Source organism: Bombus flavifrons, chromosome 14, assembly GCF_040668555.2.
Source record: "Bombus flavifrons isolate JBK064 chromosome 14, iyBomFlav1_principal, whole genome shotgun sequence".
NCBI classification, from domain to species: domain Eukaryota; kingdom Metazoa; phylum Arthropoda; class Insecta; order Hymenoptera; family Apidae; genus Bombus; species Bombus flavifrons.
Window position 1 is genome coordinate 5,405,509 of NC_138455.1, and position 24,124 is coordinate 5,429,632.

General features: G+C 30.3%; 4 protein-coding genes across 7 annotated transcripts; 2 read left to right on the plus strand and 2 right to left on the minus strand.

The window, feature by feature from the left end:
- Positions 1 to 148: 148 nt before the first annotated feature.
- On the minus strand, positions 149 to 3,125 carry CCT4 (chaperonin containing TCP1 subunit 4). The gene is made up of 9 exons (XM_069127802.1): positions 2,745 to 3,125; positions 2,363 to 2,415; positions 2,193 to 2,282; positions 1,859 to 2,110; positions 1,678 to 1,773; positions 1,436 to 1,597; positions 1,006 to 1,350; positions 673 to 924; positions 149 to 578 (listed from the first exon to the last, which is right to left on the minus strand). Exons 1-9 carry the CDS (start codon positions 2,851 to 2,853, stop codon positions 333 to 335), a joined length of 1,605 nt encoding a protein of 534 aa, XP_068983903.1. The 5' UTR covers positions 2,854 to 3,125; the 3' UTR covers positions 149 to 332.
- Positions 3,126 to 3,331: 206 nt separating this feature from the next.
- On the plus strand, positions 3,332 to 13,496 carry mon2 (Mon2 homolog, regulator of endosome-to-Golgi trafficking). 2 transcript variants are annotated; one of them, XM_069127780.1, is made up of 25 exons: positions 3,332 to 3,911; positions 4,075 to 4,206; positions 4,309 to 4,491; positions 4,575 to 4,811; positions 4,879 to 5,004; positions 5,070 to 5,267; positions 5,340 to 5,592; positions 5,661 to 5,814; positions 5,896 to 6,138; positions 6,233 to 6,519; positions 6,599 to 6,969; positions 7,064 to 7,276; positions 7,351 to 7,526; positions 7,610 to 7,772; positions 9,556 to 9,703; positions 9,780 to 10,033; positions 10,120 to 10,254; positions 10,324 to 10,574; positions 10,662 to 10,824; positions 10,896 to 11,039; positions 11,118 to 11,431; positions 11,521 to 11,705; positions 11,792 to 12,035; positions 12,196 to 12,272; positions 12,396 to 13,496. In XM_069127780.1, exons 1-25 carry the CDS (start codon positions 3,792 to 3,794, stop codon positions 12,563 to 12,565), a joined length of 4,941 nt encoding a protein of 1,646 aa, XP_068983881.1. In that variant the 5' UTR covers positions 3,332 to 3,791; the 3' UTR covers positions 12,566 to 13,496. The 2 variants fall into 2 exon arrangements, with proteins under 2 accessions (XP_068983881.1, XP_068983880.1); XM_069127779.1 differs by having other exon boundaries at positions 3,333 to 3,911; positions 12,190 to 12,272; positions 12,396 to 13,495.
- Positions 13,497 to 13,746: 250 nt separating this feature from the next.
- Positions 13,747 to 18,130, plus strand: LOC138187226 (CTD small phosphatase-like protein 2). Of its 2 annotated transcripts, XM_069127794.1 has the most exons (8): positions 13,747 to 14,621; positions 15,580 to 15,814; positions 16,147 to 16,287; positions 16,350 to 16,596; positions 16,682 to 17,238; positions 17,373 to 17,729; positions 17,817 to 17,912; positions 17,991 to 18,130. In XM_069127794.1, coding segments are annotated over exons 1-8 (1,701 nt in total). In that variant the 5' UTR covers positions 13,747 to 14,619; the 3' UTR covers positions 18,057 to 18,130. The 2 variants fall into 2 exon arrangements, with proteins under 2 accessions (XP_068983895.1, XP_068983897.1); XM_069127796.1 differs by lacking the exon at positions 13,747 to 14,621 and having other exon boundaries at positions 15,680 to 15,814; positions 15,959 to 16,287.
- A 904-nt stretch (positions 18,131 to 19,034) lies between these two features.
- On the minus strand, positions 19,035 to 23,635 carry LOC138187234 (metaxin-2). Of its 2 annotated transcripts, none has more exons than XM_069127806.1 (4): positions 23,476 to 23,635; positions 22,626 to 23,205; positions 21,943 to 22,080; positions 19,035 to 19,218 (listed from the first exon to the last, which is right to left on the minus strand). In XM_069127806.1, exons 1-4 carry the CDS (start codon positions 23,519 to 23,521, stop codon positions 19,173 to 19,175), a joined length of 810 nt encoding a protein of 269 aa, XP_068983907.1. In that variant the 5' UTR covers positions 23,522 to 23,635; the 3' UTR covers positions 19,035 to 19,172. The 2 variants fall into 2 exon arrangements, with proteins under 2 accessions (XP_068983907.1, XP_068983909.1); XM_069127808.1 differs by lacking the exon at positions 19,035 to 19,218 and adding an exon at positions 21,095 to 21,442.
- Positions 23,636 to 24,124: the final 489 nt, after the last annotated feature.

Sequence of the window (24,124 nt, forward strand, 5' to 3'; positions counted from 1 at the left end):
TAATTTTTATACTTCCATATGTCCTGTTCAAAACATTGTAATCTTTTTTCATCATTGATTTTCAGATCTTCAAAGAAATTATTTCTAGTCGTCATAATTTCATGTATTTTCTAGTAAGCACTATATTAAGGAGAGCAATATAGGACAGTTTTTTTAGAAGCAGATTGACTTTATTTTGAAAGAAATAAAAGAAATTGAGAACGTTAATGAGCAATTTGATTTCATTAATTTAACAAATTGTAGATTATAAAGTCAACATAGTTTCAGCAGCTTTCTTAATAGAGAAAATATTTGCAGTGCAATTTAAATGTAAAATTCATGTTCTCTATAAATTACTGGTTTGTATTCACGATATCATCAATCTTTAATATGCTGCGGACAGTTTCCGAAGCTAGTGTAATGGCGCTTATAGAAACTAAAAGTGGTTGAATCACATTTTCTTCCAAGATATTAGTAATTGAACCTTTTCGCACATTAATACCAGTAGTATGTTCACCCTTAGCGTGTCGGTTTCGAAGTTCCGTTACAGTTGCAATAGGATTCAATCCGGCATTTTCCGCTAAGGTCGACGGAATTGTCTATAATATTCACAAACATATATTTGGAAAATATGTTAAAAATTTGCACGTATATTTAGTAGCAAATACAAATTATAAAAATGATATAACTCACCTCGAATGCATTTGCAAAAGCTTTAATACAATAAGCATCAACACCCGATAAAGTTTGGGCATATGCTCCTAATTTTAGTGCAAGCTCTATCTCAGGTGCTCCTCCTCCAGCAATTAGAGCTTTTTGTTTCACTAAACAGCGTACTACACATAATGCGTCGTGCAATGAACGTTCCGCTTCTTCTAAGACCAATTTATTACTACCTCGTACAAGAACTGTCACTGTTGGTCCAGGATTTTGTATTTTAGTGATCTGTAACAAAAAGAAATAAATAAATATTTATAAAAAAAGACATTAGTATTTTTAAAAATAGTCATGTTTTAATCCACTAACCTTAACAAACTTAGAGCTTCCAGTCTGTACTTCTTCACATAATTCTGCGTTAACAAGATTATCAGCGACAAAATGATCTAATGACGCGATTGGTCTACAACCTAATGTTTTACATACGAATGAAATATCTTCACGTTCAATGTCTTTAATCACCATAACTTTGATTTTATCTAAAAAGTGTATAGCTAAATCACTGACAGCGTCGCGAAGAATGGATTTCTGTACTAAGAGCACGTTGCAACCAGCTTTTTTAATTTGCTTCACGATATTTAATATGTAAGTTCTTTCCTCCTTCAAAACACGATCCATTGCAGCGTAATCGGATACGATTACATTATGATCCATCTGAAGCAATAAAAGAATTTTACTTATACTTATGTATAAAGCTTCTTAAATTCATGTACATATTTCTTTATTTCAAATTACTTACGTCCGTTTTAGGTGGAGAAATGCAGAATTGAATTAAACCTATTTTTGCTTTTTCAATACGTTTCGGTCCATTAACATTACAAGATTTTTGTGTAAATATTAAACCTTCTACAAGTTCGGTGTCTTCAACTGTACCTCCTAACTTCTTGATTACTTTTATGTTCTGTAAATATAATAGTGTTATTAAGATATAAACTTAATACATTTACTGTAGTAATTTAACTTGTATATTGATTTTCTTACATTAAGATCTACAGCAATTTCTTTCCCTTCTTCGGTAACTTTTAATACTGCATCTACAGCAAGTGGTGCTAAAAGACTTGATTGTTGAAAAACAACCTTAAAAGAAAAGAATTGCATAATTTCAATTTCATAATAGTATTTGAATGCAGTTTATAATTAATATATACATCTTAAGATGTACCTTTGAGTTTAAGGAGGTTGCTGCAGCTCTAATCAGTGATTGTTTGTCTTTTAAATCAACAGGAATAGACATATTTGTCAATATTTCTACAGCTTTAACTGCAGCTTTTTGGAAAGCATCGCTGATTAAAGTAGGATGTATTCCCTTTTGCAACAAACGCTCTGCAGCTTCTAGAAGAGAGCCAGCCATAACAACAACACTTGTAGTACCATCTCCAGCTTCAATATCTTGTGCCTTTGATAATTCAACTAACTGAAAACATCAAAACAAATGAAAAATGCATAAAAATTATTTAGAAAATTCTTAATGCTTCCAATATTAATAAAAAAATTACCATTTTTGCTGCAGGATGTACAACATTCATTTCTTTTAAGATTGTTGCACCATCATTTGTAATTGTAACTTCTCCGTTCCCAGCTTGAATCTTAACATACAAAATGAAATATTTCAACTATGTATAAACAAATTAAGTCAATAAACTTAATTCTAATGTATGAGTTTTACCATTTTATCCATTCCTCTAGGACCAAGACTGGTACGAATTGCATCACTGACAGCTGAAATATTGATATTAATATGAAACTCCCATTCACAAAAATGGGCGAAACGAAGGATATTTTATGTTAATAAAATGTAAAATTGCACCTACATCCATAGCCTACAATTTTACTTAGGTATATTTAAAGTGATTTTAAATAATTAAAATTAACACTCTGTAAGCTATATAGTGATAAATTTTAACTTTTTCTGCAGATTAACGATGACAAAATAATTCAGTTACGGTGTATTGAACATGACTATATATGGTAAGATTTTTGTTGGCCTAAGAAATAATTAATAAGAATTGAAATGCTTCAAAAATATATCAGTAGCATTATTTATTCACCTTTCGCAGCATTGATATTGCTGCTACGAATATCTGTTGGTTTACTTTTATCTTTATAGGCCTGTCCATGGGCGCTTCGTCCATCGCCGCTTGCCGTTATTGCCGTCATTCTCGACAAGTTGGTCACGTTTTTTAGGTCGGGTTGATTACGAAGTTTGTACGCAAGTTTGTAAGGAACTTCGTTCCTCTGAGTATTGGAGATGATTTCTCGCGACACTTTTCTTTACAATATTTTAAACTTTTATAGGAAATAGTTAATTCTCTCAATGAGTTAAAATACGCTACGCTCAAGAAACGACTGGAAACCTTAGATTATAAATTCGTAAGAATGGGTGCCGGGTAACACTATTCATTGGTAACAAGGACCATGGATTTATAATGGCAAAGACATGTCAAAAACGTTGTTCAGCACCACGTAGTGGCTCATCGAAGAAACTTTTACAAGTTCATATTTTAAGATCTTATACAATATTCTACAAACTAATATAGATAAAGTCATTTTATTTTAATTTAAGTTATAACGATATATGGCTAATTAAAGTATATAACATAACCTAAAATTTATAAAAATGTATAAGCACAATCTCAAATGGTATATCGTTTGATTATAGTACGAGCTTCCACCCTAGTTTATAAATTGATTCGAGGTCGATGGTAAATTGCAATACATATACATACGAGTTATTGTCGCCATTGCAAGCTACAGTTTATTATTTACATGAACGTGTTACGATTAAGATGCGAATAGTTAATAATCGTAAAAATACACGGTTTTTAAGGAAGTTTAATCGAAACTCTGCTGAAAGCTCTAAGTGATTGATAGTGTCGTTGAAATGACGTAAGGTTAAAAATGCGTAAAGACAAACCCACTAAATTGTCACCTGCCCGTTGTCATTTCTGATAATCGGTATGGGATGTGCCAACTCACCTACTGTTAGATAGATACGAATATTCATATGGCAATATGCATGCCTCAAGAAACTGTTTATAACTTACGATGATATAGATTTTTATGATAACGTTGTAAAAAAGAGAATTTGATACGCGATGGCGAGTTCAGCTATCGGAACTAATTCGGAAAATACTTCAAAATTTTTGGAATCGTTACAAACTGACTTGAAAGTTCTCGCCTCTGAGACGAAGAAGAAATATCCACAAATCAAGGAAGTATGTTATTATTATTGACTAATATTTAGTAATATATTACACGTTATTATGTAATATTAAATAGAGTTAGGTTAGTTTTTTAATTTAAAGTGCTTTATTTTTTCCCATGAAGATTAGTATAAAATTATTGGAAACAATGTTTGAATAGTGCATTTTATTACAGTCGTGTGAAGAAGGAATTGCAAAAATAAGGACAGCCTCGAATACTTCGGGTGCTCCAATTTATTATATCGTTAATCAAATCTTATATCCTTTGGTTCAAGGTTGTGAGAGTAAAGATGTAAAAATTATAAAGGTATGTAAGAACCAGACATATTCTTTAGTATTTTATTTTTTAAATATACTATATTTTATATTTAAACAATATAATAATTTTCTGTCATATTACTTATTTTAGTTTTGTTTAACTATGATGCAAAAATTAATTACACAACAAGCTATTGATCAAAAAGGTGCCCGTTATATCACAGATACGTTATGGATGTTAATGGAATCTGGAACAGAAGAAGTTAAAGTTTTACAAACTGTAACTCTTTTACTAACTAGCAACACTGTGGTTCATGGAGAAACACTTGCAAGAGTAATAATTTATATTACTTATAGAATAAAAAATGTATGTCATTAACATCTTGAGTAATTTAAAAAAAATAATGTTATTTTCAGAATTTAGTTCTGTGTTTTCGCTTACATTTTACAAAAGATTCTACAACCATTAACACAGCAGGAGCTACAGTAAGACAGTTAGTGTCATTAGTATTTGAGCGTGTAGTTGTAGAAGATGAACAAAGTCCTGATCAAGAAGATTCAGATGAAATAAATTTGGAGGAATTAAAAATTCCTACTAATCAGGCACCTAAAAGTTTAGGACCATGTGCTGCTGATGCATATTTAATGTTTCAAGTAAGTTTATTTATATTAGTTATTACATTGTTTAATAAAATTTAATTACTGAATAAAATTTTTTTAGGACTTAGTACAATTAGTAAATGCAGATCAACCTTACTGGTTAATTGGGATTACAGAAATGACACGTACCTTTGGACTAGAATTGCTAGAATCTGTTCTAACAAATTTTTCATCAGTATTTTTTAAGGTATTTAATCATAAGTGATGAGTTCACATATAAATTATAATTATTTAATTTTTCGTTTTTTTCAGCATCCAGAATTTAGCTTTCTACTAAAGGAAAGAGTGTGTGCCCTTGTAATTAAATTATTTTCCCCTAATATCAAATATCGCAATTCGGTACCAGCATCACTACAACAAGCTACACCTTTAGATAAACCTTATTTTCCTATTAGCATGCGGCTCCTTCGAGTTGTTTCTATTTTGATACAAAAATATCATTCTCTTTTGGTATATATTCTATAAACTTCAAAAACTTTTAAACTTAATAAAAATATTATAATACAGCCTTGAATTTTTCAGGTGACAGAATGTGAGATATTTTTATCCCTAATTGTTAAATTTTTGGATCCTGATAAACCAACATGGCAAAGAGCCTTAGCTTTAGAAGTTTTACATAAAATGACAGTACAATCTGATCTTCTTACAAATTTCTGTGAATGTTATGACTTAAAACCTCATGCAACCAACATTTTTCAAGATATTGTCAATAGTTTAGGTGCCTATGTACATAGTCTTTTTGTTAATCCCCAAATGATGAACCAAACCAATATAAGTAAGTTTTAAAAAATTTACTATAATAGCAATAAAATATTAATAATGTTAATATCTTTTTAATGTTAGCGACAAGTACAACGATTCCACAAAGTACGGCATCTCCGTTATTTACGGGAATGCCTATAGGTCCTGGTGTTTCACCTCAACCTGGTTTTTATTCACGCGGCATTTGGTTGCCGGTAGTTGCGACATTTACAAGTGGTCAAGCTAAATCAACCTAGTAAATACTAGAACCTTTTTTGTTGTTTACAGCATAATTCTTTTGTAAAAAATTAATACAAGTGATTTAATTAACTTTTAGTCTGGACATGCTTGATAAGGTCGAACCGCCACAGATTCCTATCGGCTATGGAATAAGTGTAGCGTATGCATGCTTATTAGACATTATACGATCCATAGCTCTCGCAATCAATGGTACTAATGAAGTTGTAACTGGAAATCAATTGTACAAACCTAATGAATTTGAACGAAAACTTCATACTCAGCTCATTAATTCTAGTTGGTGTGGCTTGCTAGCAGCATTAAGTCCTCTTATAGATGCAAGGTAAGAAAGATTAAGCTATTGATTATTTTACCCATATAGTATTAAAATTTATTTTTTGTGTATAAAAATCTCTTTTTTTCTCTGGAATTCCTAGCACTGATGAATCTGCAACAGAAAATGTGTTAAAAGCTATTCAAACTTTTGCATCACTGTGTGGACAATTAGAGTTGCAGACTCCGCGTGACGCTTTCATTACTGCAATATGTAAAGCATCATTGCCTCCTCATTACGCATTGACTGTGTTATACAATGCTCCTCAAGGTATACCGAGTGCAAGACAACAAGAATCCACTCAGTACAATGTGACTATTGGTGAACCAGATTATAGACAACAGGTTGTAGCTGTTGGTACTCCTCTACCCACTGCGTCTCTACCAGTTGGTGTGTAATAATGATTTGAAATTGCTGAATGAAACTGCTTATAGCTGAATAAAATGAAAAACTATTTGCGCCAATGTAGGTGCACATCAAGGTCCAGTTATGTTAACGGCAAAAAATTTACAATGTATGCGTGCATTATTATCACTTGCACATTGCCATGGAAGCATACTTGGTGGTGCATGGCATTTGGTACTTACAACACTACAACATCTTGTCTGGATACTTGGTTTGAAGCCTTCTACCGGAGGGTCCTTAAAAGCAGGAAGAACCGCTGCCGATCCAAATGCAGTACTTACAAACGCAGTTATGGCAGATTTGCCTGTACTTAGCGCCATGCTTAGCAGGCTATTTGAAAGTAGTCAACATCTTGATGATGTAGCTTTACATCACTTGATAGACGCACTTTGCAAGTTGAGCCACGAAGCTATGGAATTAGCTTACTCTAATAGAGTGAGTGTGAATTTGATTTTCAATTGAAAGCAACAGAGCTTTAACATTTAAGTCTTAAATATAAAGTGCAGTCACATTGCAACGTCTCTGTTAGGAACCCTCCCTGTTTGCTGTGGCTAAACTTTTAGAAACTGGTTTGGTAAACTTACCACGGGTAGAAGTTTTATGGAGACCATTAACAAATCACTTGCTGGAAGTTTGTCAACATCCGCATATTCGTATGAGAGAATGGGGAGTCGAAGCTATTACATATCTTGTAAAAATGGCACTTCAGCACAAATATCCACAACCTTTGCGCGATAATCAAGTATGTTAAACTTTTTAATTAAAAGAAAATAAATTGAATATTGAAAATGTAATTTATTTTTTTTTTCATTACAGAAATTGCAGACTTTACTTTTAGGACCATTATCAGAATTATCATCAGTTCGCCATGGAGATGTAAGACAACGACAGCTAGAGTGCGTTTTACAAGTGTTACATGGAGCAGGAGAAACACTATATCATGGCTGGCCTTTGGTACTTGGTATTATTGGAGCAGTATCTGATCATCACGGGTAAATATCCTTATATAGTAATAAAAGCCCAATCTAATAAAAAAGTATCATTTATTTTAATTGTATATTAATGTATTTTACAGAGAAGCTTTAGTTCGTATAGCATTTCAATGTTTACAATTGGTAGTAACTGATTTCCTACCAGTAATGCCTTGGCGATGTCTTCCACTTTGTGTTGACACAGCCGCAAAATTCGGTTCTCAGACGCAAGAATTAAATATTTCATTAACTGCTGTCGGATTAATGGTAAGAATGAACGACCAAAAATGTTTTATATGTTCGTTTTATTCTTAATCTTAGTATTGTTATATGTTTTTCTTTTCTTTTCTTAACCCCTTGCCATACCATTTAACTCGGAAGAATCCGGGCCCAAACGTTGTGCCCGAATAGTCAGGAAAAGAGCCGAAGCGACGAAGACAGAGTGTCGGAACTTGAAACATGAGATCGTGCGACTGAGTACGTAGATAGCCGCGCCCGTGTTTAGAAAAAAGACACCATTCGATACATTCATACTTGGCCCGAGATTAAGCTACGAGTGAGACTCGTGATATTCACGTTTGACATGAAATTAGACCACGAGCCTGACTCGTGATATTCAGGTTTGGCTCAAAATTCTCAGCATGACTCAGACTCATAAAAGTATGGCAAGGTGTTAATTTGAGAAGGACCTGGTACCTAACATGTTACGCGAATTCGGAACTTTTGGTTGAAGCTTTCGATTGCAGATTATGGAATTCCTTACAAGTACATCAGAGCAGGAACTCATAATTAAAAGATGAACATGCATTAAGTTGTAGAAGAAATTAGGAGCATTTAAAATTGTTAAAATTGAAGTGCAAATGTCTTGAATGAAAAAAATTAAAATCAAGACAATCAGGCAAATCAAGTTTATTTTAGATGTATTATTACAGTACTTTTTTATATCACATAAAAAATAGATTGATAGGTCAATTCAGTAGATTTTATAGGTCTTATAAAATATAGTCAGTTTAATGTATTTATATTTGTCGGAGATGAAAGGACATCGGAGCCTTCCCTTTGGAATCTCGGGAAAATCCCTTAACACCGTAATCTAGATTCTATCATAGGCGTAATTAAACAATTGTCGTCTTTCGATCCGATTGTATTTGTTCGAGATTTGTGATAATCAGCTTGGGCTCGAGGCGACAGCCAGTCGCCGAACGTAGCCGCGGTCACGGGATGAACGCTTTGTCTAACAAAGGTATGAAGTAATTCTATAGCTCTCCTTAAAAGAAATATTTCTGGCGACACGCGACAGTAAACATTCCAACGGTCTCTGTCCCGTGGCTCGTCACACGCAGACCCTATTCTTCGAGTAAGATGATTGCCAGATGTCGATGCGTCTCCGCAGTACATGTTCAGCTAGCCTGAGGGCCCGTTATATATCTTAAGATTTAGCTAACTAAAGTCCTTCAAACAAACAGTCTTTGTCCCAACTACGAGAAGATAGAGGAGACCTATTTTTCAACGAACGACGTCTCCCACTAGCAACTTTCCCTGGAGGGCGGCTAGCATCTTTTTCTAACCACCGATATGGAGATTGACCAATTAGCAGCAACGTCAATTTCCCTTACTTTCTGAACGAAGACTATCCTCGACGAATCCGATGATCTCGTGTCCTTAGACACACCCCATCATAGTTTTCCTCTGCAGCATCATCGCGACGAAAAGTCATTCTCTCGCGAGATCGTATTAGCGGCTTACTTAGCGTCTGTACACTCGGTGGATATTCCACGTTTTAACAAAGAGTCCGACTTAGATTTTGTGAGCACGTTCATCCATCATCCCGTCGACCACGGATTCGTTATTGAACCTAGGATCATTGTCATTAGTTTCTCGAGTATCTAATTACCACGGTTACTTGTCCGATTCTATAATAATCGTATCTGCACTAGTCAATGTCTTCTCTATTGCTTACCGACAATGTGTAATCCAAACGAAGATTCGTTTCACGCCCCTAACCCTAATTCCAATGTACACCCGACATATTTATATATTGTCTTTCTAGTGGAATATAAGCGATTATTTTTATCAAAACCAAGAGAAGCTTTGTGTATCTCTGAAAGGAGATTCATCGTCGGTGTTTCCGGATTTTCCTGGTACAACAAATATGCCACCTTTTGACAAACTTTGGATGTGTTTATATGCAAGATTAGGTAATATATTTTATTATGAAACTATATAGGAGATAGAACATTTCTGAAATATTACTATTGCATTTATATTTGTAAGGTGACTTATGTGTGGATCCTCGGCCCGCCGTGCGCAAATCAGCTAGTCAAACTCTGTTTTCTACAATATCTGCACATGGTAGTTTATTACATCAGCCGACATGGCAAGCTGTACTTTGGCAGGTTCTTTTTCCATTGCTAGATAAAGTAAGGAGTTTATCTAACTCCGCCAGTAGTGAGAAGGTAGATACTAGTGGAAACATACTTATTCATCACAGTAGAAATACAGCACAGAAGCAGTGGGCGGAAACGCAGGTAATATATATTTATTTAATACTTACATTAATATATTACTAATATATGTATTAATAAAATTAATCTGTTTAATTATTATTCTATAGGTATTGACTTTGAGTGGCGTTGGAAGAGTATTTAATACCAAGCGGCAGTTGTTACAAATGTTGGGCGATTTTCCTAGAGCTTGGTCTCTTTTATTAGAATTTATAGAAAATTCTGCACTTAGTAAAAATAACGAGGTGTGTATGTATACAATATATGTAATTATAAAAAATTACTTTTTTAAATTTTGTATTTATAATTGTTAGGTATCATTGGCAGCTTTAAAATCATTTCAAGAGATTTTATATCTCCAAAAAGGAAGTGACAATAACGAAGTGATTCAGTCAAATGATTCCGAAGCATTATGGATTGTTGCATGGCGTGTGTGGTTGAATATTGGAATGGAAAGTACAACACCCCCTCAAGAAGGAGAAACGGAACCTTATGTACCATCACAAGCATTTTTAACAGCATTGGTTCATATATTTCCAGCTGTTTTCCAACACATCAGAAACAAGTATATTTATACTTAATAATTTTTTCATGTAATTAAGTTTTTATTTTAAAAAAGAAAGTATATATCCTTTTTTTTTTTATTTCTCAGATTCACTGGCCCAGATTTGCAAAAACTTTGCATTGTGTTAAAAAATGCAGTTGCAGTTCCAGTACATGGTGAATCAACGCCATATATTTTGCCTACAATGCCAGATGTAGTTCTCACTCATTTACAAGATGGTGTACTTCATTCAATGGAACTTTTACAAAAAGTATGTAATTTATTTCATTATTAAAATCATTCTTTCTCTATTCAACATTAATTTAATTTTTCTTTTAATAGGAAGCATTAAATGGACCCGATAATTTGCGAACAATGATTGTTTTAATATTTCTTCAGCTTTTGAGTTTTTCAAAGCTGGCTTGTGAAGCTCCTACCTATGGTAAAATCCCAACGAAACACATCTCTCAAATTAGAGGCGTATCTGTGCGTATTTTTTAGTTTTTGTATTTAACCATGACATTATTTTTAATGAAATATTATTTAGTTTTTTTATTTATTTAGGCTGATTGGGTGACTATGAATTATGTTCCTTTTGGAGAGAAAGCTTTATCAATGGTTGTAACATTATATCAAAAGACAGCACCTGAAATGGCAGTTATAGATGGACAAGTTTTAAAGCATATTATAGAAGCGTTGCATGTACCTTTGTCAATGAAGTATGCTTGCCCATCACCAACAACTTGGAAATTGGCTGTTACTAGTTTGCTTGCTGTTTTACATACTGGCTTACCTTTAGCCAGGAAATATCCAGAACAATTTCAAAATATGTGGCCGGAACTAGCGAATACATTAGATGATTTCCTATTTCCGAAAAGGTGGTTCGATATAGCATAGCAATAAACTTGTATTTTGTTGTTTTGTAACCGTTGATTGTTAAAATTAATATTTTGGTGTTCTACTACAGTATATTAAATATAGAACGAGGTGTTGAAGAAATTCAAGCGGATGAAGCTGTAGATTGTCAAGTGATGGAACTTTTACGAGATGAGGTTTTACCACATTCTCAATACATACCTCATCAGTTTATTTTGCGAGTAGTTATGTTATTAAACAAAGGCTCCATACACTCAGCGACTACAACAAATATTGGTAAATCTCTTTTATGTTCATTAAAGGAAAAATTTTAAATATAAAATTATTTTTCATTGCTGTAAAATTACTTTTTATTATTGTAGAAAATAGCGGCGAAACTAAGTTAAGAGAGGAATTCGCAAAAACGTGTTTTGAAACATTACTTCAGTTTTCTCTATTGGATGGACTAAATAATGAATCAGATCATGACACAACCAAAAGTCCTGAAAACGATGAAGGAGGTGTTGCTGGACGGTTAGCAGTCACTGCGCTCCTTCATAGGTTTCAAGAAGTTTTACGACGATATATTGATAATGAGAGGCGAAGTGGAAAATGTCCACTACCTAGGTAATAGTTTTGTTCAAACAAAATTTTTTTAGCTCTTCTTTCACTTGATTTCATTTGATTATATTAGTAAAATACATTGTACAATTTCATTGGAGATAAATGTAATATATACATATATTAATTTTTAAGTACTTATTATATAAACCTTTTCTAGGTACAGATTATCAGAAATTTCTTTTGTTTTGAAAGCTGTTGCAACACTTGTGGTTTCTCTGAAAAAAGCACCACCTAACAAAGGTAATCTTTATTAATTTATATATTTGATTTTAATTTTTATAACAACATATGTAACTTCCTACGTTTTATTTATAAGCAACATTATGCAAAGAAAGACAATGGAATACAAATTTTATTTTTTAGTTGAAAGATCAGTTTGGGAACAACTGATTGGACTATATCCTTGTCTAGTAGAATGTACAATAGCTACAGCGTCAGGTCAAGTATCAAGATCTTTACGGGAAGCTTTACTACAATATCATGATCTATTGAGACCACCGCTTCATAGTTCCACAACATCTAATGGTGTTTGACCATTGCATTCTTTGCTCTTAACTCGAGATAATAATGTTTGCTACGCAACCAAGTAGTAAACTTTCTATAACTGGTTACGTGTGCAATAAATTTTGTCATAAAATTTTTACTTCCGCGTACACGTTACAAGGTAAAGAATCTAAGGTGAAGTATCTTTAAAAATCTTTAATTTATGTATCTGCCGAAAAGTTTACCATACAAATCTTAGAAGTTCTTCATTACCATATAACAAAGGTAAAAAACATTCATGTTTATCTTTATCTATCATCTTTATCTTTATGATATAAATATTTTAATTGTGTAAATTGCAATAGGTTTTTATAGAATAATGTATTCAATTAGCATGTTAACACTTAAAGTGTTAGCAATAATCACTTAAATATTTATTTGACAATTTAAGAACTTCCATTCTTTCAAATACTTTGATTTCTACAAATATGATTATACAATTTTTTCCTTTTTTATACAGTTTATTATTGTAAGATTTTAAAGTAACAGAGAACTGCTATATATAGCGTAATATTTATAAATAGCTGCATATAATTTTTGGTTTAGTTAGTAATATTGTCTATAATGAGCAAAAGCAAAAGTAATATAACATGGTGTCTTATATTTGAGTGAAATAACACATAAAAACATGTAGACTTAGGAAGTCGAAGCAAGTATACAAAAGTTATGTTAAATATGTATTTGTTTAAGCGCAAATTGGTTGACTACAAATTATACACATATGCCATGCTGCTGTACATAGTTTGTGTACGACTTGGCTTTTCTAATACATAATGTAAATATTGAATTAATTGCGATTAGAGCATATAGTATGATTTTATAAATAATATAAAATTACTATTCGCTATTCTTACAATGATACAATATTGATAAACTATGATATAATGATGTAAATAGCCATACAAAAATTCAATAAAAGTCTGAAATATTTATTGCTATTTTTGTATAGAAATTGTGCCTTCATATATTTTTAGGCTTTGTACTTTTTAATATTTTTTGTAATATAGCACAACAGTTTTTTATATTGTTTTTGAAAACATTTTTTAATAGAATCAAAACTAGTAAAGTCTATCTTTGAAAATATATCTTTTTATTATTTAATTAACATATACATAAATTATTTCTATTCTTTATATAATTGTTTGTCATATTATTTCATTTTATCCATAACATTTAATTTTGTGTAATACAAATGTATATTCATGGTGTATGTATATAGAACAGTATACGGGAAAGGATTATCTACATATAACAACATCTTGACGTTCTAAATTTGTTTTATGGCACATACTAAGCTTTGATATGAATTTTATCTACGTATAAATTATAAATATTTGGACAATTAATTAATTTTGGCTCAACAGTAAGTACTTGGTTCGATTTCTCTTAATGAACAAGCGCCTTAAAAAGAAGTGTCTTTAAAACATAGATGTCGCATTTGTAACCGGAAAACTTGTAGAATTAATCAAATTTCAATAAAAAATATAGTTGTAGGATATATTTCTACTATATTATTTTTCACATGACTTTGATCTAAAAAATGAATTGAAAAATTTGATTCATATTTGTGAAAAACGATATGTGTTAACGAAGTAGTGTTGAATTTGATTCATGATGTATTTTCGAGTGACGCCGCAGCCATGATTGTTTAGTTTCGGGGGATGAAAAGTGAATGCGAGCTACCGATTTGAATGAAACGCGTGTGACCACAACACATACCGACTTATTTCTGTATTTAATAAGTGTGTCTGTTAATTAAGAGATATGGTAAGCGGTATCATAAGTTGAAACATGAGTTAAGCATTTATTCACGCGGGATAGTTTTCGCGGGAATTTTCAGGCGTTACAATTGTTGGGTGCCGCCGCTTCCGCGGCACAACATTGCACTTTCAAACTTTCGATCGATTTATGTCCGATATACAGTACCATCGAGTAAGATGAGCATCGTGCACGGTTTATCATGTAATATGAATTTCATTTCACATCTCGCCGATTATTCGGTTGTGCACACAAATCTACACTGTTTCTGTGAAGATACTAGAAAATGTAACCAAGTATCACACTGCATATAAATCGATATATACTTCTAAGTGTGCTATATGTGTATTTGTATGCGCGTGTTTGTGTGCGTGCGTGCGTAGTGTGACGCTTACACGAGTATATGTATACGTATATAGAACCACTACAAGAAACCGTGGTTCAGGAACGCCCCTTTTTTACGATATGATCGAATTTCTTTCCCGCGCAATTTCTAAGACACGATCAAACATTGATAATTGATAGCTTTTTGATCTTTTGATCTTTTGATCTTTTGATCTTTTGATCTTTTGATCTTTCTTTGTTTGATGTATGAACTGATTTTTCTTTTTAGATTACGATTTAGATTTTATTATTTCTTTAGAAAAATTTTGTCCTTCATGAAATTTTATGTTTAGTTCAAACCACTGTTTTTCATATACCTCAGTCTAATCTAGGAAAGATAAATTATTTATGTAAAAAGTTAAGAAATATGTATCTCGGATGTTGTAAATGTATAATTTTGTTGAAAATACCCATTGAATTTAAATAGAATTTTTTATGTCAGTTGTTACAATGAAACTTGTATTTAAAATAGTTGTTAAGAAAATGTATTTTGATTAATTGCTTGAAAACAAAAAAGAAAAATTAAATATAATTAAAATATATAAAAATAAAGTTTGTTTTATATTTAAATTTATTTGCTACAATAGGGTATTATTAGATTGTTCTTTATAAAAAAATGTATCTACAAAAGAAATGGATATATATATATATAAATATATAGATATAATAATATTAATAAATAAATCTCTAATAATTTCTATAAGTATACATTATATTATGCGTATATATTTATTTACCCTCCTTCTGTTGATTAACAAGAAATTGATTCATGCTACTTATTGATTTTGATTAATATAACAGTTGTATAATTTTAATATTTTTAAATAGTACAATAATATTCTATGGTTACATGTTGTTCTAGGCCATTTAGATACTTCTCTGAAATGTGGTTACGAAGTGAGCATGTTAGTAGAAGACTACGTGGTCGTTTAAACGTAAGTTGTGTATCCAGAACTAAAACATCTCACCATCGGGTACAAGTTAGCAGCTTACGAAAACTTCCATCTGTAAATAATAATAATTATCGCATTAATACACCAAACAAATGTGGTAGACTGACACGATGGAAACATAGATGTACTCATTTCTTAAAAGAGGTATGCATTAGTATCTATTTTTCCTTTGACCTTAACTTCTCACATCTGTTGTATTTTTTTGTGTTGCTATCTAAAACATTGATATTCAATTATGATATTTCAAACTACATTATTATTATTAGCTTATGTAAATGATCTTTGCAGGTCATTTATTAAAACAAACTTCACTATTCCTTAAAAAGAAATACTTTCTAACTAATCAGCGGTTAATGAGTGACTGACTAACTCTCAAGGATGTTATGCACTTAGATTTCTTAGAACTACAATCGAAGTCATTTGGTTAATGTAAAGACTTCACTTCAGTTTTGTTAAAAAGATTATTATCTTCGTAGGCTTGTAAAGAAAATGTTTTACGTTTCGTAAAATCTACACCTAATAGACGAGAGAGAGGACCTCGTAGAAGAAAATGCATAAAACGATCAATGGTTACTTCAACTCCTTTACACCGATCTTCTACAAAAGATGCAGTTATTGTAAGTTATTTTGAACTAGTTTGTTTTTGAATAACTAATAGTAAAAAATATAAATTGTTTAGCCAGAAAAATGTGCAACAGTATCAAAAGTTTCTGAAGAATCTAAGGAAAACTGGAATACAACTAGTTTATCTTTGTACTCATCTATATTAAACACAGACTCATGTTGTTCTTCCATAACCAGTGTAAATGACATCAACTCTTCAGTTCAGAGTGTATCACCACTATCAAATCTAATGCCTCCTGCATCTATAGGTTCAAATTCAAACCTTTCATATGTATTGGATGATGAAGAAAGCAAAAGTATTGGTATGCATATTTACAAATATAGCCTATAATAATTTATTTGGCTTTGTGTAACACATATGCAACTAATACATTCCTTTTGTTACAGATACTAGTTCGCTGTATTATTCCGCACATTGCACACAAACAGAAGCATCTGAAGAATGCTATAGATTAATGCATTCTACATCCATGTATGGAACTCGTTCTTATTCATCAGAAAAGTATTTTCCAAATGGAAAGTACACATTTAGCAATAATAATGCGAACAATAGTAATTCGTCAAAAACTCAATGTTCTGTTGACACCCATTTGTCAAAATATGAAACAAACTTTACTACTACAAAGTATGGTACTACAACCATGTATAGTCTAAGCCATCATCATTCGTCAGATACAAACGGGAATGTTACTGAAAAATATGATTCCGATGATATTGAGAACGATTACCATGACGTTGAATATATGGAAGTTGGAAGTGAGGAAATAGTAGAAAGTTGTGATATGGAAAATATGGTTACTCATGTTCAAGAAGATTGGGAACCATTTGATCCTTATGTCTTCATTAAACACTTACCACCTTTGACTCCAGCGATGAGAGCCAGGTGTCCTGCTCTTCCTCTTAAAACACGCAGTAGTCCAGAATTTAGTCTCGTATTAGATTTGGTACGAATATTTTGAATTATCATAAAAAAATGCATAATAAAAATTAATATAGTAACAAAATAATTCTTTAATAAAATCTAAAAATATTACAGAAAATGAACGAAGGGATATAAAAAGATTTTTTTTTTATACAGGATGAAACATTAGTTCACTGTAGCTTGCAAGAACTTTCGGATGCAGCATTCCGCTTTCCAGTCGTCTTTCAAGATGTAACATACACGGTGTTCGTCAGAACAAGACCCTATTTTCGCGAATTTTTAGAACATGTCTCGTCATTGTATGAAGTGATCCTTTTTACTGCAAGTAAACGAGTTTATGCAAACAAATTAATGAATCTACTAGATCCAACACGAAAATTGATTAAGTATCGTCTGTTCAGAGAACACTGTGTTTGCGTAAATGGAAATTATATCAAGGATCTATCTATACTCGGTAGAGATTTATCTAAAACTGTTATTATCGATAATAGTCCACAAGCATTTGGATACCAAGTAAGAATATGGTTTTGTCATATTTAAAATATTGAAAAAAAGAACAGTTATATATTTTCTGATTTTAATAAAATATTTCTTTTACAGTTAGAAAATGGTATTCCTATAGAAAGTTGGTTTGCCGATCGTTCAGATAATGAATTAATGAAATTGTTACCTTTCTTAGAAAATTTAGTAAATTGGGTAAGTATTTAATAAAGTTTATGTTAGGTGATTTGCAACAAATATTGATAATAGAATAAACGTTAATTAACATTTTAGGGTGGAGATGTTAGACCACGTATTAGAGAACAATTTCGACTCTTCAGTTTTTTACCACCAGATTAATTCATTTCATAAACACAAGATTAACATTTCAAAAGCTGTTAGCCTATATAAGTACGTACATGTATAGTATATCTTACGGATATATTCAGCAGATAAATGTAAGATATCATACAAAGCGTGCAATAACACACGCCAAAAGAAAATTCTATAATTTGCAATAATGTTTTGTTAATAATATTCGATACGTAATCGTTGAAATTATTAAAAACCAAAATATAGTTATATCGGTAAAAGTTGAGATAATTCTTGCGCTATGATTTTTATAAAATTAAAAAAAAAGTAATTTATTATTTAAATATAATAAATTTTGTACTTATTTGTAAGGAACTTAAATCAATCTTGTTAAAAAGATTAGTGTAAAAAATACATTTGAAAAATTAACATCTTAACATAATATTGTTAAGAAATATCACAACATAGTAGTTACTAGAATCTATATTTATCAAATATTTGGGCAGGTACCAATCAATAAATAAATAATGAAACTCTCTCTTTACGAATCACATAAAGACAAATCAAGATTTGATACCAGTGACTGCCAGGGCTTATGTGTTATTGTGAGAAAAATTCATAAATAATATTCTAATCTAAATTATTAAAAAATGAGGTTATACACTTGTTATTAAATTGCTCTAGTAGATACATTATAGCAAATTATAGATATCTCTCAATTTAAATATTCTTCATATTCTTAGTTGTAGAGAAAATGAATAAAATGTAATTAAACAAAATATATATAAAATATGTATAATGTTAAGTTGAGAGATGTCAAAATAATTAAATACTAGATATTAAAATTTTATTTAAGAAATTAAGATCGATCGCATTCGAGTTTTCTTTTTCTTCTTTTTTGGAAGTGATACAATTTACTTCATGAAGTTAATCATATTATTCATTGTATGCAGAAATATGCAAAGCATACAATATATTTATCCAATTATAAAGTAAGTTAAGTAAAAATCTAATATCATCTATGAGATGAAATTATTGCAATAGTTAATTCAATTATTTGTTCCAAGAGATAGTAAGTTCATTGAATAGAAACAAAATATACTGATAGGATAAACATAAATGAATAAAATACAAACTTCCATTTTCGAATAACTTCCGTTCTCGCTAGTTTTTATTTCTAAGCATAGTCCACACATAGCAGAAGTTGTACCTATTATCAAAGTAAAAAAGAAAAAGAAAGAAAATAGGAATATTAAACTTATACTTTCAGAATAAAACTACTTTTTACATTAATCAAAATTATAATTAACAACTTCAGACTTATTATGTTTGACTAAATATTTTCGCACAAGTAATTCTGTTTTTAGTTACATAAAATGATATTCTATAAATTTTAAACATACGACAAATGATTATTATTGCCTATAGTTGTCATTTTGCAAATAATTATTGTTAAATTTGTAATATTTTTTGCTATATAGCTATATATATATATACGATTAGTCTTATGGAAAGATGTAATGTCTTCTATATTTAAGTTTAGTTATAAATAAATATGATCTCAATCTGATTATTTTTAATCAATATATTGAAAGTATGAATGTTTAAACTTTTCAGTTGAGCACTGCAAGTATAAATCAGTGTAGATTACAAGTTCTTTAAGTGCATACATATATACATATATTCATAATTTTTTAATTACGAGTACATGTTGATGTGTATGTATCTGTATAAACGTGCGTGAGACAATTATATCCCTATATCCTGCTATATCTAATAGAATTAAAGAATTGCGTGTAATTCATAGCCAGAAATTTATATCGAAACGTCACAATTTAGTAAAACTGTAAACATGTTACATCTTGTAGTGTTTACTATACTTCAAGATTGTATGCGCACTTCACATCACGAATTTACAGATGTGTAATATCAATCTTTATTATAAAAGATGTAAAACTTCAACTGTCCTGTATTGGATAAATCTTTTTGCTTCTTCTATTAATTTTTTGAGTTCCTTTAAAGCGTAAGATAATGATTAGATCATTATCTAACAAGCCTCAATCGAGGTAATTGTTATAATTTTCTACAAATCACATCGTGCAATATTGGAAATGACTTCACTAATTTAATTTTATCATTATAAATCGCTGTATGTATTTTTCTTTTTCTACATAATATCTTTTTATAATTTCAATGAATAACAAATTGCAAACTGCTTATATTTTCTTTAGAATAATCAAATTGTATTCTCATGCATATTATAATAGTAGCTTTTACATAGTATTTGTTATTGAAAGATACTATTAAGAAATAAAAATAATAACAGTAGGGAGGAAAATACATGCTTGTTACGTATGAAGAAAGTCTTTATATTATTTATTCTTTTATTTATCACTAAAAAATGAATATATTCAGATATAAATTGTTGCAATAAAGAGATAAACAGTGTTTATTTAACGATATTCCTATATGCGAAAGCATTGAACTGTAAACAATATTTTGAAAGAAATCAGAAAATTTACATTCTCTCTATTAAGTATACAAATTTTAATAAAAAATTTGAAGGTGAATATAATTAGTATTTACTGTAACTAAACGCTGGAGACAAGAAATATGTAACAGACATATTTTAATATTTATACGAGATAACTCATAATTGCGTAATTAGTATTAAATATTCATCTTCCAATTCAATTAAGAATATGAAAAAAAAAATAATTCGAACATTATTCCAATAACTTACATTTAATTTAGCTCTTATTATACATCATTATATTATTTTACATATGATATCTAAGAATGTTTTACATTTTCACACAGAAAAGTATGCTATAATGAACTGACTAGACAAGAAGTAGAGTTTTATTATAACGTGTAAAAGATATCTATGTAATACAGATGTACATTGAAAACAATGCACATTAGTAATGACATAAATACTTTTTACACATAAGTATAAATTAGTTCATGTAGCTAATAAAAACTTTCAATTAAAATAAAATTAAAACAAAATGTGAATAAGTTATTTAAAATGCATACAAAATAACAAATATTATTAGTTAAATATATGCAATTTTTATGATAAAAAGATACTTATTGTCAATTAACACATATATAGTTATACTTAATATCAGAATGGTTGTTATTGTATATAATTCTCTTCAATGATTTAAGTTAAAAATAAATGCTGACAAAAAATACATTGGAAACAATTGTCATTGGAGAAATAATCAATGATTTAACATTATCGTTTCTAACAATATCTGGCAAATATTTTTGTAAAACGCCTAATTTACGGATACCTTTTATCGGTTATGCATTCCTGTCGTTTTCCAAGAACATATATTTAGAAATCTCCAAAGTCGTATTACTTAATTCTCGCCTCCAACATTTTGTTACTTTATTTCACCCGTATCTCTTGAGGAGAAAAAATGCTGAAAAATGTCACGTGCAATATTATGTATTTAGAATAATACATTCAACGGTACTTCATGTTCAACGCTAATATAATTTTCATATTTAATAGCTATAACAACTATCAATACTTTTCTTTATTTTCTATAAAGTTTACTATTTCTTACTAGTTCTCGGACTCGGGCTTCAGATACATTGAACGTTTGTTTATTTACTGTAATTTGTATCATATTTATGATATACAATATATGTGCCTCATGCGTTATATAACATAATACCTTAATAAAATTATTTAAAACCGCAGTTTGTATATCATTTCGAATAGTGTAAGGAATTTATCTTTCTTTAGACAGTTGTTTATAAGATACTACATAATTTTGGCTTTACTTTTTTACTTTGATCTCTATCAAGAGTGCGTGCATAGCACAGGAACTTCATATCAGTACTATCAGAGTACATAATTTCGACGTATCTAGAGCCCGAGGGAAATTCCTCCTAATCTTCTGAACGCTGGAAATACCTAGTTTCAATGCGTTTGCAGAGATGCACTAGCAGTGGATAGCTCTGGACAATATTTGCTAGTTTGTTACCAGGTAGCGGTGTTGTGACTATTGTAAAAATATGTCCAAAAACTAGGGCATCCAATTCATTAGGTGTCCTAAATATAATTAAATAAAAATATTGTCAAATATAAATTTCATGTATTTAAACTATGGCAACAAATGCACTGTTACAAGGATTCAGGGATTTAAAAGGAGAATTTCGAAAGAATCTTCTGAAAGTGGCGGTAATGCTTCAATTGATTCAGAATAATTCCATAGAGTTTCTTTGGAAGAAGATGCACAGATTTCAAAATCATAAACCGGAGGTTCAAGCAAACAGTTATTCAGGTAATTTCGTCCAATTCTTGATGCATGTTCAAGAAGTTTAGGAAAATCTTGTATAGCTGCAGCAATCTCTTGAACAGTAGATGGGAGAGAAGGAGTGATTGAAGACAGGGAATATATGTGACCACATACAAGAGCATCTACTTCAGTAGGTCTTTTCAAAAATCAAAATATCAGTAATATTAAACAAAAAGCACAGTACATTTTTGTCAATGAAAAAATTTCGAATGGATATAAGATATTTGTTATGTTTAATTTTAATTAACAAAAAGAAATAAAGCATTTATAGCAATCTAAATTAATAACTTATACTTACTCCTCTCCAGAAAAATAATTACTACCCTCCAATCTTTCAGACAATGCTGTACAGCAATTTTGAACCTCCTTGCATACTTCTTCTATAGTTTTATTATACCAGCCAAGTACATTGAGTTTCTTTATCACTTCCTTTCTTTTTTGCCAATTTAAAAAGTGATTTAATGGCCATGGATATACACTCCCATGCCTTACTTTAGTCACTTCATTCAAAGTTGGTTCATCAACCCAACAGATATATAGCTCAGCATTTACAAAAACATTATTCACTAATGACATATAAGCCCTCATGTCTGCTTTGCAAGTTGCAGATAAATGGTTTGACAAACTTCTGCCTTTATTTCCTATGAATGATACGATATTGTCAAATTCAGTTATTAAAAATGCACCACATTTAATAAATGGTACGCGGCCAGATGGGGACATATATTCTGCATTGCTTCTTGGTTCTATTTGAAAATCAAGGCCACACATTTTAAGGAAAGCTTGTACAGCTAAACAATTTGCATTGTCAGGCAATAATATTTGTTCAACTTCATATGGTTGATATAAAGTAATTGGCTGAGGCCATGGCTCTTGTGCTAAAGAAAAAAGTATTAATTAGGGTTTCTAAACAATAATACTAAGGTTTTGCATAATTATGAGAAAAACATGAGATAAAAAACAAATGAGGAAACTAGAAAAAGCTTTACAACAGAAATATAGTACCTTTATGTGTAAATTTAGCTATTATTTAAAGACGCATAAAAAAAAATGTGAATAAATAACGTAAATTTGAGAGACAAGGTTAAGTTTCATGGCAGTCAGAACTTAACGCGAAGTATGTATTGAAATAAAGTTTTAATAGTTACCTTCCAATTCTAGAGTGATAGAATCTGCTAACAGGGGACAAGGCATTTTATCTGGTAAGTGTAATACTAATAACAACGTGAAATTTAATTACTTTGCTCTACTCTGAGCTACATCAAATGACAAAACAAGGAAAATCGGCGAAGGCAATATCGATTTTTTTTCATAATAAAAATTAATACAGTAAAATTGTTATAATATAATATTGTATTCTTCTTAAAGCAATTACATTATAATTAAATAGCCATTAAATAAAGTATATGTATTAAATATTTATGTAATTCTGTTATATGTTTACATTAATGCTTATTAATTTTTAATTTAGTTATATTAAATACTTAATTAATTGTTATACATTATATGTTTATTAACAATGTTATATAACGGAAAAAACAAGTAATTGTGAATCTATAATAATAATTATAATTACATTTAAAACAAATAAGATTGACTAATTTGTAACATAGTTCAAAACGAAAATGTATATAGTATTAAATATATATAGATTAATGATACTTAATTAATTGAAATACTACTACTTGGATGAAAATGTATACATATATTTAAAATAAAATATTCCTCATTTTCTTAAATGAGAACTAAACAATTTATAGCAGAGATAATTCTATGCAAGTATATATAGTAAATTAA